The sequence below is a fragment of the Triticum urartu genome, chromosome 7, assembly GCF_003073215.2.
Source record: "Triticum urartu cultivar G1812 chromosome 7, Tu2.1, whole genome shotgun sequence".
NCBI classification, from domain to species: domain Eukaryota; kingdom Viridiplantae; phylum Streptophyta; class Magnoliopsida; order Poales; family Poaceae; genus Triticum; species Triticum urartu.
This window is the reverse complement of record NC_053028.1, coordinates 25,044,651-25,064,323: the sequence shown is the minus strand read 5'-3', so window position 1 is coordinate 25,064,323 and position 19,673 is coordinate 25,044,651. Positions and strand designations below refer to the sequence as shown.

The 19,673-nt window shown below is 41.7% G+C and overlaps 1 protein-coding gene and 2 pseudogenes across 1 annotated transcript; 2 read left to right on the top strand and 1 right to left on the bottom strand.

Annotated features, from left to right (window-relative positions):
- The first annotated feature begins 2,321 nt into the window (after window positions 1-2,321).
- LOC125521633 lies at window positions 2,322-2,907 on the top strand. Its single transcript, XM_048686695.1, has one exon. The coding sequence runs from the start codon at window positions 2,420-2,422 to the stop codon at window positions 2,702-2,704; it is 285 nt and encodes a 94-aa protein (XP_048542652.1). The 5' UTR covers window positions 2,322-2,419; the 3' UTR covers window positions 2,705-2,907.
- Window positions 2,908-4,603: 1,696 nt separating this feature from the next.
- Window positions 4,604-11,171, bottom strand: LOC125518213 (annotated as a pseudogene).
- A 206-nt stretch (window positions 11,172-11,377) lies between these two features.
- LOC125518212 lies at window positions 11,378-18,207 on the top strand (annotated as a pseudogene).
- The last annotated feature ends 1,466 nt before the right edge of the window (window positions 18,208-19,673 follow it).

The window sequence follows — 19,673 nt, the reverse complement described above, 5'->3', positions numbered from 1 at the left end:
AAAAGATGTATTTGCAGGTTAAGGACAGTGTTCCTATGCTAAAATATCGAAAACGTAAAAAAGGAACAACAACCTGATAAATGGGAATAAAAAGTTGTCTACTCTTTTCAGTCACGTGTGAGCGAAAGATTGCAAGAATGAAAAACAAAAAAATGATACAAATCTAGTAAGAGGCAATGCGAGAAAAAACACTTGTTGGGTGAGTTACGTAGAAAAAATGATGGGAGTGCTACCCGTTCTTGCATAAAAAATGGTGACTGCCAGAACTCATTGGAAGAGAGATGCAGAGGCGCCCGCTATTTAGGGGATCCATAGTGGAGGTGAATCCTTTTTGGCGCGCTTTGCGACAGAATATTGTGATAACAAATAAACGGAGCAAAATTGGGCCCGCCCAAATTGCTTTTCCTGTTTCACTATTTTGGGAAGGTTCTTGGGATGGGTTTTCCAGATTTAGAAAGATTCTACAATCTTTTTTTTGTTAGTCTTATATATGTTTATTTCTTTTCTTGTTTGATTTTTCTTCTTCTAGGTTTTTTTCCTTTTCGAAATGATCAATTTTTTTAGGAAATGTCTATTTTCAAAACATCATAAATTTTAAAATGCTCACCATTTTAAAATCTTCACAAATGGTTTTTGAAAATTCCACAGCTTTTGGCAAAAATGTTCGTATTATTCAGTAAAAAATGTTCAGAGATTTAAAATTTATTCAAATCTTGATAAAAATGGTTAGAAATAATTTTAAAAAGCTTTGCATATCTCAAAACTATCAATTTTTTCAACAATGTATAGATTTTTCAAACCAAATTTGTTGCATTTTTTATACTTTAGAAAAAAAACTCTGTACTTTTTTAAAAGTATGTAGTTTATTTTGATAGATCCAGAAAAGGCAGACCGATCTTTTTGAAGGGAACTGATTTGAAAATCATAGGAAAATACAAACTTAAAAAAAATGCTTGGGATGAGCCTCTAGGCAGCGTTGAAGTACGCTATCCCATAAATGAACATTCTGTTATTGCACATCATTTTAATGCACAATGTGTCAAATAGGAGGTCCCGGTAGTGTATATGACGATGAGGAGGAACTTAGGGGCTGTTTGGTTTGAGACTAAGTTTGTCTAAGGTTGTCACACCTAAGGTTAGGCAAGTTTGACCAACTTGGATGGGCATTTGGTTCAAGTCACGCCTTAGGCAAGCCATACTAGGGTCCCACATCACATACACTCAAAAAATATGATAAGATTCTCTTAGGCTTGCCAACTTGTGGCTCTCATTTTGAAGAACTAATCTTAGGCAAGTGTGGCAACAGTGTATGGCAAAGTGTGGCACATGGTTAGGTCTAGAACCAAACAGCCCCTTCGTTCTCCCTTGGGTGGATAATATGAGGGCTATAGCTCGAGCGTACTGTATAATTGGGCCGTGTGATTTCAAGCATACTAGGGCTTTCAGCTAGCCGTTTCTTTCCTCTCTGTTCTTTTCAGCTGCTTTACTTTGCTAAAATAAAAAGTTGCTTAACTTTTCAAAACAACATTGTTGACACCCGATTTTGTCTATTTTTTCATGAGCTCCTCGAACGGCCAAACACCCCACAATTTTGCACAAACATCAGACATTTGAGTATCGTGCACCACAAAAAAAAATCAGATTTAAAAAAAACTCTGATTTTTTTACTATTCACTGGGTGCAGATGAGCCCTGGCACCGAATTGAATATTGGCTTATCTTTCCTCTCTTTGTTTTCCTTCTCTCCAATCTCCACCAATGGCATTTTCTCACCATCTTTTAAATTCTACTGTTTCCACTAATACTTTTTTTTAAAAATCCACATGATATTTAGCATTTTTTCCTTTGCTCTGTTGTTTTGCTGAACTAGTTTTTCCTAGTTGAAAAACTTCACATGCCTCTTTTAGTATTTTTAGATTTCTGATGTCAACTTTTCAACTTATATTCCCGGTCACAGTCCAAATCAGTTACGGCCAAATCCACTTTGATTACCAGATTTCCACATTATCATGTCACCGCTAGCAAAGGAGAGCGGAGATTTGGCTCCGAGGTCATCAGTTCCCGCCATGAACAGTAATAAGATAAATAAAAATACTAGAAGAACTAAAACAAATCTGTTTTTTGGATGTAAGATATTTCAGTGCGTGAGGTCCGTACCAATTTACAGCTCGTTTGGACATCCGTTTCTTTCATTTATTATTTCCTCCGTGTCGACCGACAGCAGGTCCCTATCGGCCGACCTCTCAACAGGGACCTCTCACCCGACACCCTTAGCACGACGGTTCACCCAGCTGGACCACCACTCCGCCTATATAAAAACTCACCCTGATCCAGAAGAAAACAAAGAGGAAGAAGAAGCTCAAGCTAGCTAGACAACACAAGAGTATCCACGAAACCCAACCACAAGGATCACCAACGAGATGCAGCAAGCGAAGGTGAAGGTGAAGGACGGCTCGAGCGCGCTGAGGGCCAAGGCGAAGATCGCGTGGGCTAAGCTGGCGGAGAAGGTGGAGGCGGCGACGTCGAGGTCGCACGACGAGCGTCAGCTGGCGCACGAGCGCGGCAGGGCCAAGGTCGCTGCCGCTGAGGCGCAGCTGCACCAGGAGAAGGTCGCGCACCGCGAGGCCGCCATGGAGCACCGCCTCCACAAGCACGCTGGCGTCGGCGGCCACAACCACAAGCACGACGCCGGTGGCGTGCACTGAGGCGTGACGCGTCTAGGGAGGCTGCCACCGTGTGATTTCCTCTATATTCTTTCCATTTATGTACTGTTACATACGCGTGTCGTGGTTATTTGGTCAAGTTGTCTCCGGAGTGCCATGTGAATTGTTGACGTTATGGACGTTTTTATGATTGACTAACTAAGAAACGATTTTTTAAAACTTTCTTGACGTATTTATTTTCTTTATATTTGTCCATAATCCACTTCATCTCATGTCCATGTTTTCGCTCTCAGATAAAGAAACCAGTTCCCCAGTCCAAGGGAGCTACGAATTATAATTTTGTAATAAAACCAAGAAACACGGTTCATCTTGATCCCTAAGATCTCATATGGTGGTGATGACTGATGAAACTATTCGAAATCCAACTTCCAAAGTTTCAACAGAACTCTCGCCTTTTTGGCTATAAGAATATTACCATCTTGTGCTCAATCAACATTGAAGGATGCCATATCAATGGCTCCTTCGGTTCAATCTTTCTTTCTTCGGAACCTTGGACACCCCTACTATAGTACAATGTCTAATGACTCGTGTTCCCCCTCCTACCGCATCGGCGCATACTGTTAGATCCTCCCCATGGAGGGATCATCCGTTTGTTCCTCCGGTGCGACTGGTGTCGAGGATGGAGGTGGTGGATTTGAAGAGGAGGTACCCAAGGGAACGGAAGAGGGATATGCCATGACGAAATCACTGACAGTAAGTCCTGGACACTGACGAGGCGCACTGGGAGGACTCTCCCTAATATGTGGGCACCACTAGACAAGGGAAGCATGAGAAAGGAGACTAGAGAAACATGAGTCTAGTAGACGAGAGTGGGGAGGCCGAAATGTCGCTTTGTTTAGGACACCATTTCTCAGTCAAGACTGACCGATCAAGACTGCGACATGGCAAACAAAGTCAGCGGCGCCTCGATTCCTCAGCCCACTGTCAGCATCATGAGGTGCAAGGTTCCCCTTCAACGATTTCCCCATTGGTGTTGTGGAGAACTGGAGATCGTGGGAATCTTTCTCCCAGGACCCTCTGACCAGATGCTGCCCCCCATGATTCAACCACTGAAATTCCTTGTCGGGTAGAAGTCTCCTGTAATCTCCTGGCGGGAGGGTTGCGCGGCACCGGGGGGGGGGGGGGGGGGGGGGGGGGGGGGGGGGGGGGGGGGGGGGGGGGGCTGCTAATGAGGATACGGGTACACAGGTGCACCAACTAAAAAGGAAACTCAACTGTAGGTCAAGGAAGGCATCAATTTGCAATCACTAATGGATAGCGTGTGCTTTCAGACTATTTGTGTGGTGGCATTGTACATAGATTTTTATGCATAAGTATGTGCGCTGTAATCTCTATTGCGGCGCCTTTGATCGTTCAACCGATCTTTCTGGCTTTTGTAACAATTAATAAGCACTTGTGGTAACAAACTAAGACTAGCCACAATGAAGAGTAACATACACTAGTAACATGCACATATTCCTAGACTATATTACTACCTTCATAGTTGGTAGTAACATAGGTGTGGTGTCATGCAAAACTCTATTTATTAGGTTATAGACTCATACTGCATTGGGACATGTGATGTTACAGTAACTAGCTAAGTTACTAGAACTATCTCTCTCTTCATTAACTCATTGCCACATAGATAAATTTGCTGAGTTGGACTTGAAGTTACTACTGAAGGTACTCCCATTGTGGCTAGTCGTGTTGAGCTCATCAATCAACACAGGCCTATGTCGTGACACTAAAATGTATCCTTTGTGCATATTATTAGATAGTTCATCCTTACTACGAAGTTCCATCCATTTTGTTCACTTTGTTGTGAAGTAGGAAGGTGCAACTCACACGAAGAGGTAGCCCTTCTAAATTTCGTAGACAAGCAACTCACACAAGGTTGAATTTCTACGTTGCCGCTCTGTTGTGGTACTTGTATCTTGCGTACTTCCTCGCCTGCCTGGCGCAGGCGAGGAAGTACGCAAGGTTGAGTGTCCCCATTGCCGCAAGTGTCCAGTACACGTTGTCCAGCCTCCCGTGGTCGATGTTCTCCGGCAGCCACGCCGTGACCCGCGTCACCACGTCCATGAACATGGTGCTCAAGAAGAACCCCAGCGCGACGATCATGGGCGCCATTGCCGTAGCCAGGCTCCGCAGCGTCTCGGGGAACTCCTGGTAGTAGAAGGCCATGCTCCCAGGGAAGTGCAGGGCCTCCCCGACTCCGACGATGCCCAGAGGGAACAGCAGCCACATCACGGACATGGGCACGCCGGGTTGCGCAAGTCTCCGGCGCTCCACCAGCGCGGTGGCGACTATGGCAATGACGTTCAAAACGTGGCCGGTGCCCACGCGTTGCAGTGCGGTCGGTGGCGTGCCGCCGGTGATCCTGCGCCAGAGAGGGAAGACGGCGCGGTCCAGGACAAGGGTAGCCGCGATGAACGAGACGCGGCAGCTGACAGCGACTGACCCCACCGGGATGCTGAAGTGTGGCCCGACGGAGCGGTCCAGAGCGAGTGCCTGCAGGATGATCATGCCGATCATCACGCCGATCGACATGAACAACATTATGCCGGAGGACCACAGCGGGAAGACGCCGACGAGGGCCTTGAGGTCCTCCACTTGTTGCACCGTGCACAACCTCCAGGTGCCAGCCAACGCATCCCCGGACCCAGAGCCGTCGCTTGCAGTGATCATGGCGGCTCGGTTCAGAAATCTACAACAACAAGATACAGCAAATGATGCATCAATCCAGTGTAACTACGGAATGCCACCTAAATACTCCCGCTGTAAAGAAATATAAGAGCGTGTTTTTTAGCGATCTAAACGCTTTTATATTATTTTTTACAGAGGGAGTACTTACCTTAAGCTTTTACTTGGTGCCCCGTCGCCGGCGGAGTCCACGACGGTGCCATTGCCCACGTTGTACTGCACACCGCCATGCGCGCCACTAACTTCGATGTCACCCTTGCGCACGGCAGCCACGATAACGTGAGCCAGCTCTGTGTACGGGCTGGCCTTTGTCGCCGGCATCCGGTACTAACGTACTTCCTTCGTTTTTTTAGTTTGCATATAAAAATTGATCAAAGTCAAACTTCGTAAAGTTTGACTAGCTTTGTAAAAAAAGATATCAACATTCATACTATGAAATTAACATTATTAGATAAATGATGAAATTAGTTTTCATAACATATAATTTTGGTATTGTAGCTAATGATATTTTTTTCTATAAAGTTGGTCAAACTTTGTAAAATTTGACATTGACCAAATCTTATATGGAGACTAAAAAAACGGAGGGGGAGGGAGAACGCGCAGAAGCATGACCAAGCCAAATGCCGACGTGGTGAGGCAAACACCAAAGCCCACGGCCCACGACACATTGTCCTGGATGTAGACTATGGCTGTATCGCCGAGCATGAAGGAGCAATAGAGGAAGACCATGTACGTTGAAGAAGGTGTCCTTGTCGCTCCTGCGTTCGAACTGGTCCGCACCCATCGTCGAGATGTTGAAACGTGTCCCACCAGCGCCAATGGCGAGAAGGCAGATGGCACCGTACAAAACAATGAGCTGACCAGGGGATCCTTGCTGACAGTCGGCCAACGGCGAGGTGCAGTGTGGCGGCCGCAAGGATGGCAGTGCCGCGGTGAGAGTGAACAACACAAAAGACTGTATAATAACATTGTGAAAAAGTATTAACAAAATATGACCTTTTGCAAAGGACTTCCTGGTTCAAGTGCGTGAGAAATAGTTTGGTTGCAGAGCATCCATTTTTTTATTGTGTAAAAGGCTATAGAATGTTGGCACCGAGAAAAATAATTGTTGCTAATATTGAGTTATTTCTCACGCGGCTAAGTATTTGCACCACACAACGGCAATCACTATAAACTTTCATGTCAACCAGTATTTCTCTTCTCAAACCTCTCTTATCTACAAAATATTCACGCGTGAAGAATATTGTAATACTTCTTTCACTATTGGATGTGAAAGGATCATTATATAGATTGAGGTAGTTGAATTAAAGAGAGTTTTCTTTCCTTTTGTGAGAGGAGCATGAGATATAGTTGGTATTTCTCTTTACCGTCTATAAGTGTGAAGTGATCATGCATGCATAATTCATATGCTTATTTTGATAGACAGGGAGCAGCATGTTTTTCTCGACATTACATGATAGGACCATTTGAATAATTTTGTTACACATCAAACAATGAGTTACGTTTATTAGCATAAAAATAATAAGATGAGAATGCTACTGTAAATTACTTAAACTAAAAAGTAATTATGCATAGGGATGTTCTAAAAACAATATATAGGAACATCCGATATACTAATAATTAGGTGATTCCCCACTAAGATATTTATCTTAACATGTAACTATTCCACCTCAAAGGCCCATTTCAACACGTGCAACAATGCATGCAAAAAGACTTCAATGTTTTCATCATATTATGTATTATATAATTATCCAATAATCATATGTATTTTCAATTTTGGTCCAACCATGCATGGAATATGCCTCAAATGCTTTTATTATATTAGGTTACTTATATTCAATAATTATTTTGTAGTTATATAATTATACAATAACAATCATATGCATTTTCTATTTTTCTTCTTATATGTTAATCCAAATATCCATGTTCATGTTCCTATACTATAACTAAGTACGTGATCCCCACTAACAAATTTATCTCAATATTCAACTATGACATATGAAAGGCACACCTTAACATGCAATGATCAATGCAAAAGGCCTTAAACATTGCAATTACATTATGTTACTTATATTGGATAAACATATATAGTTATAAAGTTATCATATGTACTTTTAGTTTTTTTGTGCAAGCATATTATACAAAAGGCTCGAATGTTGTAATTATATCATGTTACTTATTTAATAAATATTTTTATTCTAAAATTATGTTATGCATTTCATTTTTTATTTTATATTATTAATTCAAATATTCAACTTCGTGTAACCAAAACCATATTAAACTACATTATAAGCAATTTCTGCTGCAACGCGCGTCGTATCATCTAGTATAGGATGACCATACTATGAACTGCAACGTGGACCATTCTGTTATAATCGCTCTCCATCCAGAGTTAGATGGCGCTCGGAGCGGATGACAGAGGGAGTATTTTGGGTAGGGGTCGCACCAGAAGGTTGATGGCCGCTCCGGCAAGTATGACGGGGAAGCAACCCAGATAGGAGTCGGAGAGGATGGCACCGGCGATGGGCACCAGGTTGAGAAAGCCGCGGACGACGTTGGTGATCTGCCCGGCGTCGACGCCGTCCACATGGTACTCCTTGAGCAGGTACACCAGCATGTTGCTGGTGGTCCCGTTAACGGCAAGCCCAAGCCCCAACATGGTCGCTGCATGCACGTTTTGCACACAAGCTAGACAGGGAGTGAGTGACGATGTGTGTGCAGAGAGAGAGAGAGAGAGAGAGAGTGCATGCACGTGCACGTCCCAGCTATGAAGGGAATAGTGATCCATCCACCTTGCTTTGGCTTCGTTTACGGATTATTCGTTCCCGATTCGAAACTCCGCCCGTAGCAGTTACAAAAAAAATTAACCACTGCTTGGCCAAAACCTCTGCCATGATTCGAAACTCCGCCCGTAGCAGTTACACGCCTTAACCATTGTATGCCAAAACCTCAGCCATGATTACGGATTATTCGTTCCCGATATTTCGTGTCAAGTGCGCTCTTCTGCTCCGCACGTTCTGCTTTCATTCGGAAAGGAAGTCTAAAATAAACCTTGCATTTGTAGACAAAAGCTAAATCAAATCCTGAACTTCTAATCCCTGAAATCAGCACACTGAACTCGCGACTTACGAAAAGTCTACAAAAAGAGGGTACCGTGAGTCGAACTTAAAGACCTTGGCGGTGCAAAACTTGTATTGCTTGCCACTGCCACTGCAATCTATTTATGTGATAGACAATAGCGACTTTATTTAACATATAACAGCGCCGAGATTTGGAAACATCTCAGAAATCTTATGAAAGATTTTCTTGAAAATTGTCAAAACAAAATTGAAATCCGAACATTTTCGCGAATTTTTGGAATTGCGATCTTTTAAAAAAACACAAACAAATATTGAAAACATGAACCCTTTTTAAATCACCAAAAGAATTTTTTGAAAAAACTGAATTTTTTTAAACCTGAAAAAAAATTTAAAGTGCGGAAAAATTTGAAACCTGAACAAATATTTTAGATTTGTTCCCATTTGTAACAAAATAGAAAGTGCTCACAATTTAATTTTTTTGAGGTTTTAAAAATATGTTCCCATTTTTATATAAAAATTTGTACGTTTCAAAACATTTTTTTAATTTTCTTGAAAATTGTCAAAAATATTGGAATGAACATTTTGTTCAAACACAAAGAAATTTTGAAAACGAGAACTTTTTTTTAAAACCTGAACATTTTTTAAAGTGTGAACACTTTTTGAAGAAAAAGCATGTTGTGGTATGTAATTAAATAATTTCGTGCTTCTTTGTTTAAATAATTGTCGTCGGTTAGGTTGGCTAGCGTGATGGTTTTTGAAGCACCAGCACCCAAGTTCGATTCCCTTGAGTCTCGAAATTTTTAAATCACCTGGTGGGCCGGCCCAGTCGCGTCGGGCTGCAGCCCAGACCTGCCGACAATCCCATTGAAAACAGGCTAAGGTTCAAAATAGACCGGGATCACATAGTTCGGTGTGCTGATTTCAGAGATTAGAAGTTTGGGGTTTGATTTAGCTTTCGACTACAAGTTCAAGGTTTTTTTTAGACTTTTTCCTTCCTTCTATAACAAAAATAGCATGTTGACCCGCGCAAAATGCGCGGCTAGATTTGCAATACATATTTTATATCTTGACACGTTTTTCTATGTATCTTATTTCATTTGAGTTTTTTTTCCGAGAGATCCAGCTATGATGGCATTTCATTTGAGTCGCTAAATCAATATTTGTATAGAGAGATACATCCAAAATGGACACAGTCAAAAATACTTGATTAAACTTTGGTATTAATATTTCCATCATATGTGTATAAAGTTGGATACAGATGTTGATGTGTGACAATGAAATACCAAAAAAAATCACGGTCTATGTCCTACCATGCCAACCCACATACTTTCCTACTAATTCTTACACTTCCTTGTTCCACTTTTTTCATCTGCGACACTTATCTTTGGGAATTGTGCATACTCTTTTTTTAGATGAATTTTATGTATTTTTGTTGGACTGCTAAACCAGGTTGTCCACTGTATGCATGCATGTATGTTTTGATAGACTTGCACGTATACTATCTTGGAAAGGCCTACTCCGAACTAAGTGTACCACAGATGGTTAGGTTCCTTGTGATGGAACTAGCCAATCATGCTTCAAGTCCTGGTGCTTGTATTTTTTTAAATTTATTTCAACTACAGGAATTTAAATAGATGCCGATGGCCCGCGGTCATCGGCATAGGACTATGCCAAAGGCTGCCATTGGCATATGGCTGTCATCTGCCGTTGGCATATGGCCGTCGTCCTCGATTTCCTCGGCATAGGGTTGTCAGCTGTCGGCATAGATACCCTATGCCGACGGCTTTTCTCATGGCCGTCGGCATAGATCTATGGCGACAAAGAAAATCAGAGTGCATGTCGTCTAACGCTGTTCAGACACATGCCACCACTAGGTTATGCGACGTGCCAGTGGTATGCTGACGGCAGTAACATCAGCAGAGTTCCAAGTTGTGCCGACGACATACCTCTGCCATGTGTCACTTCTTGAGTGCTCATCATGTCATAGATATGCCGACGGCATTGCCGTTAGCATACTTTTGACACATGGCGCTTATTGGGCCATCGGCATACCACAGACACGCACCGCTTACAGAAGCCGTCAGCATATATGCCATGTGTTGTCACCTGGTAACTTGGTACCAAGGCTATGGCGACGGCAAAGCCGTCGGCATAGTTTTTGTCATTTTTTTTTTGCCTGTTTTGCTTCTGCCCTGCAAATTAAAATAGCTACATGCCCAAATATATGCATACAGGGGCGGAGCCAGGATTTGGATATGAGGGGGGCGACGTATATGCCGGGTAACAGAAAAAAACTACATTTTTATCAATGGATTTGCACTCACATATGTTTGAGCTGGAAGCAATGGACTTGAAAAAGGGAATCTATTTTCCTTGTATTCTTTCTCCTCATCTTTCAATCATTGAAAAATTAAACAGAAGAGCGGCACTAGATTTCTAAATTAGAATCTGCCTTATCAAATTAGTAAATTAAACTATTTTCTTCAAAGGAAGCAAAACATTGTCAAAATTATAATACAACGGTGACATACCTTGATTCCTTGAAGTTGAATTTGATCTGTTGTTGTATGATACTGGTAAATCACACAAGCAGTCGTTGTCTCGTGGACGCCGATGGATTCAATCGCCGTGAAGTGGACTGCCCTCTGCCGGTCTTCCCTATCAAGAAGCGAGGGGCGGCGATGCATGGCGATACGGAACCTCCAGAATGACACGAACGAAATTACGAGGAGGGCAGATCGATAGGAAAGTAACTCTCCTCGCCAAATGGTTGTTTAAATTACTGACCGAAAATGGTGTATGGCAAACCCTCCTGAGGATGAAATATGTGGGCTCCAAGGCGGTATCCTAAGTATACTGGAAGCCTGGGGATTCTCACTTTTGGGCGGGTCTAATGGCTACGAAGAAATATTTCTTCTCCTATGGATCCTTCTCGATTAAGGACGGCTCGGAAATTAGATTCTGGGAGGACAAGTGGCTAGGAAATGCCACACTCCGGGAACAATATCCGGCTCTATACAACATTGTGCGTCACAAGGGTGATACTATTGCCACTGTAATGGAATCATTTCCTCCAAATGTGACGTTCAGAAGAGATTTAATTGGACCTAGACTCCAATCGTGGTACATCCTGCTTCAACGGTTGTCCACGGTGCAATTGTCACATGGGTCTGATGTATTTCGATGGAACCTACATGAGAATGGAAAATTCTCAGTGAAGTCTATGTATAGAGCGTTAATCCAGTCTGATGTGCCAGTTGATAATAATAAAAAGATCCAGAAGATGAAGATACCTCTTAAGAATAAAATATTTGCATGGTATCTTCGTCGCGGAGTCATTCTTACTAAAGATAACCTTATCAAGAGGAATTGGCATGTAAGTCCGCGATGTGTTTTTTGTCATCATGATGAGACAATAAAACATTTATTCTTGCAATGCAAATTGGCTCGGTTTATATGGTCAGTCATCCAGATAGCTTCTGGCTTGTATCCTCCTTGTAGTGTTGCCAATGTATTTGGCAACTGGTTACATGGAATTGATCACAGGTTTAGAACTCTTCTTAGGGTGAGAGCGCTAGCTTATTTGGTCGCTTTGGCTATGTAGAAATGATAAGGTTTTTAACGATAAAAGCACTTCTCTAATGCAGGTTATCTACAGATGTACCGGGACTCTTCGTTTATGGTCCTTTCTACAACGCGTGAAGAATCAAGACCTATTTACGGAGGTTTGTACACGATCGAAGGATACGGCGAGGATACTTTTATCCAACATGGATGGCAACATGATCATAGGATTGACCCACCTCCGCTTTAGGCGTTATACAAACTCTATATTTGTATTCCGCCTATCTATTTTTCGTTCTTGCAGAGAACTTTGTGTGGCTGTGTGCATCTTAGTTATGCAGAGACTGGGTGTAATGCTTAAACCTTTTAAGTAATAAAGCGCCCCTTTTCGAAAAAAGTAACTAGGCCACGAACGAAATTACGAGGAGGGTAGATCGATAGGAAAGTAACTGCTCGATCTCACGCCTGATCTTTTCTGACCTCTACAACTAACGATCAAGGCTCAAGCGGTGCTTTCCCATGTTTGGGCCTTTGGGCTAGAAAGTTGCCACGTTGGGCCATAATCAATTAGCATTAAACGACAAATGGCAATACACTTTATACGTACAAACTACTGGTAGAACTAGCACGCTGCACGTACCAGTAACGAGATATTATAGGGGGGGGGGGGGACGCGATGGGGGGTGTCTGGCCCCTGCTCGCACCCCCTGTCTCCGCCCCTACGCATAGCATCATCAAAACCACATACTATATCACATCGGATCCATCACATAGCCCCAACAAAGTCATGCATAGCATCAAATTCACCGCGGTCGTCCAAACGAAGTCACACATAGCATTAAAACGACATACATGTCACATCCATCACATAATTCACGACAAGTTGACATAGTCTTGTTTACATGACCCCATAGTAGCTCGGCAAGTTCACATAGCATAGAAAGACATACAAAGGCTAAAAGAAAGTCGACCAACAACCTTCAAGCACCACCAAAACCCAAAGTCCACCGACAAGAGCATCCTCATTACAAAATAAAGGACAACTGTTTAGCATGGCAATTGGTCTAGCTCTAAGTTTGTGGCTTGGCAAATGTTCTAACTATAAGTTGATTCATCTTGCGAGTAGGAGACTAAATGGAAGGGGCGAGCCACGGGTCGAGGGAGAAGCACTACAAAATACACATCCGCGACATTATGACCCGAACACAAATATTTTCTGTTAGAGCATCCCCAACAGACGCACAAAAACTGCTCCGCACGCTAAAATTTGGGGTTTTTTGGGCGCCGGACAGCTCCAGCAGAAGCTGCAAAATAGTGCACGCGCAAAAAAGGATTGGGCACGCACTAAAAAGCGCTATCAGAACCTGCAAATTTAGGGCTCCGCACGCTAAAATTTGGGTTTTTTGGGCGCCGGACAGCTCCAGCAGAAGCTGCAAAATAGTGCACGCGCTAAAAAGCGCTATCAGAACCTGCAAATTCAGGGCACCCGATTACGCACACTTCACAATTTGCACTGCGTGTTTTTTGGACGCGCGTTTTTGGCCATATGCTAAATCAATGTTGGGTCTGGCGCGCTAAAACTATTTTAGCGCACGAAACTTTTATGCGCGCGTTGAAGATGCTCTTATGAAAGTGACACTTCCATGATAATAATTGTGAAAAAATACGTATCGTCATAAATGTGGCAGACTCTACTTCTATGACAAAAAAATTATAATAAAAATGGGTTTTTCATCCTGGTCGGGCTGGAGGCGGACCTGCATGACATTCCTTGGGCCGTTCATGACGTTAAAAATCATGGTAGAAGTGAGGGCGAGAAAATTTTCAGGGATTTCCTGATGTACATGTGGGTATATAAGCTATCATTTCCATTCGGTCCCAAAAGTATGGTTTGTGGTCGGTAAGAAAGTGTGATATAGGCAATCATTTCAGTAGTTTTTCTCATTTTTGAAAACCTGCAACAGTGGACATATTATAAGTTGAGATGGCGTGTAGTCCCACTCCCATACAGCCGCGCGCAAAGGCAGGGTCGATGGGATTGCACGCACCTACGCTCTAGCCATTTTGTAGTATTCTGCTGGTAAAAAGAAGAATATCAGTAGCACGGTAGCACACCATACCAGCAGGCCACTTCTCCCTCTTTCTCACACCATCTCTTCTCCAACATGGTCTTCTTCGCCCTCTCTTCCACTCAAACATGTGCGAGTCATCTGGCCGCAGCAGCTGCGGTGCTCGATGGACCTGAAAACCCCTCAGTTATGGTGAAGGGCAACACAAACCAGAATTGCATTGCGGTCGTGACGTTGCATATATCCATAGAGAAATGATGACTGTACCACGAGCTGTAGCTTACTCAAAGTAAACCTGAACAAAAGATTTTGCTATTGATCCATCAGCCCACGAGGATCTGCGATGGGTCCAAAACACAAAAAAGGAGGCTCTGGCTGGCACCAAAATCACAGTCTGCAGCACACGAGAAGTGGCACCGCATGTCACAAAAAACACGGCCGGCAGCACAGATAGTATCGTGTTGGTCGTCCATCACTCGTGTCAAGCCCACATGCGGCGCTGCATCATGTTCTTGGCTCTTCGTCACCGATCTCGGGAGAGGGAGCTCGCTGGCTGCAGCATAGGGTTAAAACCTCACCGCCACTCTCGCCCTAATAACCGCTGCCCCAAGCAGGGCGACCGTCGCCGAGAGAGAGGCACATGGATTATTTTCTCCTCAACATGCTCCAGCTCCACACTAGCACCTGTAGGAACCTGAATGGCAACCATGTAACAGACAAAGTGTGGCAAATTTTCGTGTTTTGATCCTTTATTGAAACCTATTTGAGATTTGTCCCTAGTTTGAAAAAAAATCCAAGATCTGACCCTTTTGCTACCGCCAGAGTCCATGGCGATAGGGTCTAACAGCCTACCACCAGGGACTTTGGCGGTAGGAAACATCGCTACCGCCAACCGGGCTGGCGGTAGCCTGCACAACCCTACCGCCAAGGTGCTTGGCGGTAGGCACGAGCACGCACTGTGTTCAATACTTAGGAGGTTTTTGGCGGTAGGGCATGCAACTCTACCACCAGGGACCTTGGCGGTAGGCTGTTATACCCTTCCGCCATGGTCCCTGACGGTAGCAAAAGGGTCAGATCTCGAAAAAATTTCAAACTAGGGTCAAATCTCAAATAGGTTTCAGAAAAGGGCCAAAACACGAAATTTAGCCACGAAGTGTATGGATCTCGATGGCAGTAGGCAGGAGGCAGTAAGAATAATATTTTTTTTCATGTCGTAGTAGAAAGCCGAGTCATTTATTTTGAAACGGAGGGAGTATATCAGAATATTCACATGCTACGAAATGTGCAACATTGTTCCTAGCACATATGTCTATGGAGAAAAGGCAACCATGTAACAGACAAAGCGTATGGATCTCGATGGCAGTAGGCAGTAAGAATAACATTTTTTTCAAGTCGTAGTAGAAAGTTGAGTCAATTTATTTTGGAACGGAGGGAGTACATTAGAATATTCACATGCTACGAAATGCGCACCATTGTTCCTAGCACATATGGCTATGGAGAAAATAGAAAAGGCAACCATGTAACAGACAAAGTGTATGGATCTCGATGGCAGTAGGCAGGAGTAAGAATAACATTTTTTTTTAAGTCGTAGTACAAAGTTGAGTCACTTATTTTGAAACGAAGGAGTACATCAGAATATTCACAAGCTACGAAATGTGCACCATTGTTTCTAGCGCATACGGCTACGGATAAAAGGCGTCGGGAAATTTCTGATAGATTTGAAAGAACAAAACATAGAGTTTGTGCCTAATGATCAAATTGTGCCAAAACAGAGTGCTTTATGAGTGTGAGAATAAAAAAATTAAAAGAAATGATCCTGCATGATAGTAGTGAGGGATTTCATTTTTAGAATAATAGCAATGAAGAAGAAAAAATTTGTGGAGGGAATGTCAGTGAGGATTAGGTATAGAAGGATGGGAGAGCGACAAGTCATAGACAATTGCAACGCTGTGGGACGCCTTGGTCCGGGCTTTTTAAGGTAGGCCTTGATCCAACTAGGGGCGTTCTTTCTCCATTCTATCTGCATGGGCCCAATGCTTTATTCACATTCTTCCATTGTATGCAGACCCTGGGATTGAAAACCATCACAGTCACCTCAAAAAGAAAAAAGAACACCGTCACAGATTACATCATCGGGTACTTGTACCCTGGACAACCCATCGTGAATATGTGCTTCAAGGTATAAGGTTATATCAGCATGCACCAATCTCTGATGATTTTGCAAGATTTTAAGTTGAGCCACAACATGAAGATTGCCCCAAGAACCATGTTTATAGCTCAGGTAAGCTCCACTAAGCCATATACATAGTTTATCTCTCATTTCCACTCCACAAGGCCACATATGACATGTTCTATTGTGATAATAAGCAACAACCTCCTCGAAAAAATGTCAGGTGGCCGGAACATCGGTTGCAGCATTTGTGTACCTTGGAACGACATGGTGGCTCATGGACACAATCCCCAACGTTAACGTCTGCAACATTGAGCTTCTCTCTATAGACAACCCTTGGACGTGCCCCAGGGGTCATGTGTCCTATGATGCGTCAGTCATATACTCATATGAGGTCTTATTGGCCCATGCAGAATATTCGGCGTCATGGGAACTTACTCGGCAGTGGACCAGCTGTTCTTGGGGGGGACATTCCCAAGCCAAAACTGGATCTTACTCATAAACATGCCTGTTATGATGGGTTGCACCGTCAAGATGCCTCCTGCCACTACGATCGACGTGACTGGTGGGAAGGACACAATTATCTGCTCTCGGGTGCACTACGTGCAGGTTTGGCATTCATTGTTGTCTTAATTTACTTGTTCCTAGGCTTGGAGAACATCAGTTTCAACTGGTGGGACAATGACTTAGATGGATGACCCCCTAGCTTCTGCCCCCACTGCTAAAGGTATAGTTGTCAAGGGGTGCTCATTGTACAACCGAACATTTTCTCGTGAGGTGCATAGATCCCGAAGAAATTTGGAAGTGTGCAAGCATACATAAATGTACATAATAAATGTTTATTCAAGCTTTCTAAAATGAGAAAACTAGTGTTACTTCTATTGTTCAAAATATCAAAATGGCTCAAAAAGGGAGCCTTAGTAGTAACTGCCTAAAGAACAATTTGAGTGCCAAAAGGTTTTTGCTGCCAAATTAATTGTTGTTCCAGCTTGTAGAAGTACTGCTTCCTTGATTCTTTCAAAACTAGTAAAAATGTTGATTAGTAGGTATTTGAAAGTACTAAACTGCTATTATTTCCCATGAGGGGTATGGGACTAAACATTGATTTTTTTTCCAGTAACTCGACCGAGTTGGCTGTTAGCAACTCCCAAGCACTTCACTACTCATGTGACCCCTATCTACGCAAACACTATATCTTGCCTGGTGCGGGGGCTACATCGCGCTAGCCTACATGCGTTGAGAGATGGGCCGCCATAATGCCGTATTTTCTTTCATTTTATGACAATGTAGCATGGATCGGAGAAATGTTATGTTTTTTTTCTTCTAGTATGCTCTCAGTTGCCTCGGTAAGTTATCTCTTCGGCTTCAAGTGAGGAGGGCAAATTGTTTGACCAACAAATGCCTCACTAGTTCCACAAGTCCCGTTCTCTATAAAGTAGGAGATTCGTTCTTTTTTCTAGATATCCTCTCTTCTTACTCCTCAAGCCCCTATCGCAAGACCAAGTGGACCTCATGCTACATAAGACTCACAACAGATCTATCTAATGGCACGACTGGTTGTCGGATGTGATCTATTCTTGTGTCACATTGCTTTCTTTCATCTCCCTCCATTTGATGAATATTATTTTAATGTACAATGACATTTTCTAATACGGGTTGAACATATTAATACGTGATGAATACTTTTTAGTATACGATGAATGTTTTTGCATTACATGTTTAGATTTTTCTGAAATACACAATGAATATTTTTTTGATAGATGATAACATTTTCTGAACACAGGTTGAACATTTTCTTAATACACGATGAACATCTTTAGATTACAGGATTAACATTTTCTGAAATACACGATGAATATATTTTTAATGCTTGATAACACTTTTTTGTTACAGGTTGAACCTTCTCTTAATACACGATGAACATTTTTTAGTACATGATGGGCATATTTTTAATATGCGACTAGCATTCTATAAATACGTGATGAACACTTTATGAATATGATGAGCATTTTTTGAATACACAGTGAATATTTCCTAAATATACAACAGACATTTCTCAAATACTAGATTAACATTTTTTTAAACACGTGACGACCATTTCTTATGTCGCGGTGAACTATATACGGATGTGCGATGAACATTATTTTTCTTAATACGTGATAAAACTTCTTTTAGTACATGGTGAAAATTTTCAAATACATGATAAACATGTTTGTGTATATAGATAAATATAATTTTTAAATATGCAAATATTTGTTTATTTAAAAATTAGCAAACTAAATGTTAAAAATATATGTGCGAAACAAATGTTTTACACGCATGTTTGTCTATTTTTCTTGAGAGTGCAGACGCACGTTGTCTTTTTTCACTTAATAACAAACTTGTTAGAAAACAATATTAAAGAATAAAAACAGGCGCGTCTTTTGTCTCTCTTATATCGAGACACAGGTATGCTGAGTGAGACGGCCGAGGAGCGTTAGTTCACTAGTTTCTTTTCTTCTTCTTTTTATTCTTTTACCTTTTATTTGTAGTTTGAGACATCTAAGATCATATATTACAAAAATTAATTTACTTCATTTTTACAAAAAAATGTTCACAGCGATTATGAAAAATGATAACCCAGTGTAAAAAGTTGGTCAGCATAATTTTAGAAAATATTGATAGCATCCATAAAAATGTTTGTGACATTAAAGAAAATCCACGAGTTTGAATAAATGTACGTCACATTTTTGAAAAATGTTTTCACAATGTAAAACCATGTCCATATAATTCCAATTAAAATAATTACCATTCATAAATATATTCACGACTTTCCAAGAGATGTTCTTGACATTTTGAAATTTGCATATAAAATGTAACAGATGTTGGCATAATTGAAAAAATTACTATTCGAAAAAAATAATGTTCCAATGTGTATTTGAAAAACATTTAACACGTACACGGAAAAATATTGAAAACCATGTATTTGAAATACTGTTAATCATTTTTCTTAAAAATGTTAGATGTTTATAAAAAATATTTTAGATGTATACCATAAATTTAGGAAAAACATCTAGTATATGCAAAAAATGTACAATGTATATGGAAAAAGTTGACATGCGATGAATGTTTTTAAAAAAGAAACTAACAAGAAAATAATAATTAAAATTATTTTTTAAAACATAAGAAAATCGGTGAAAACCAAAGAAACAAACAAACAATACAAAAAAGGCAGGGGAAAAAGGAAAAACCAAGACTAAAAAAGATAACCACCGAGAAAAAAAACTTGCCGGAGAACTACATTACCGGTCCGTCCAAGTATCGGTGCCAGTGACGAGCCGGAGATGCTTCTCGTAATAAGCAAACATAGCTCCAACGAATACTCCAGTGCTCCATGTTATGGCTCT

Coding starts and splice junctions, on each gene's coding strand:
- LOC125521633 (XM_048686695.1), top strand. CDS start 2,420: ATGCAGCAAGCGAAGGTGAAGGTGAAGGACGGCTCGAGCGCGCTGAGG.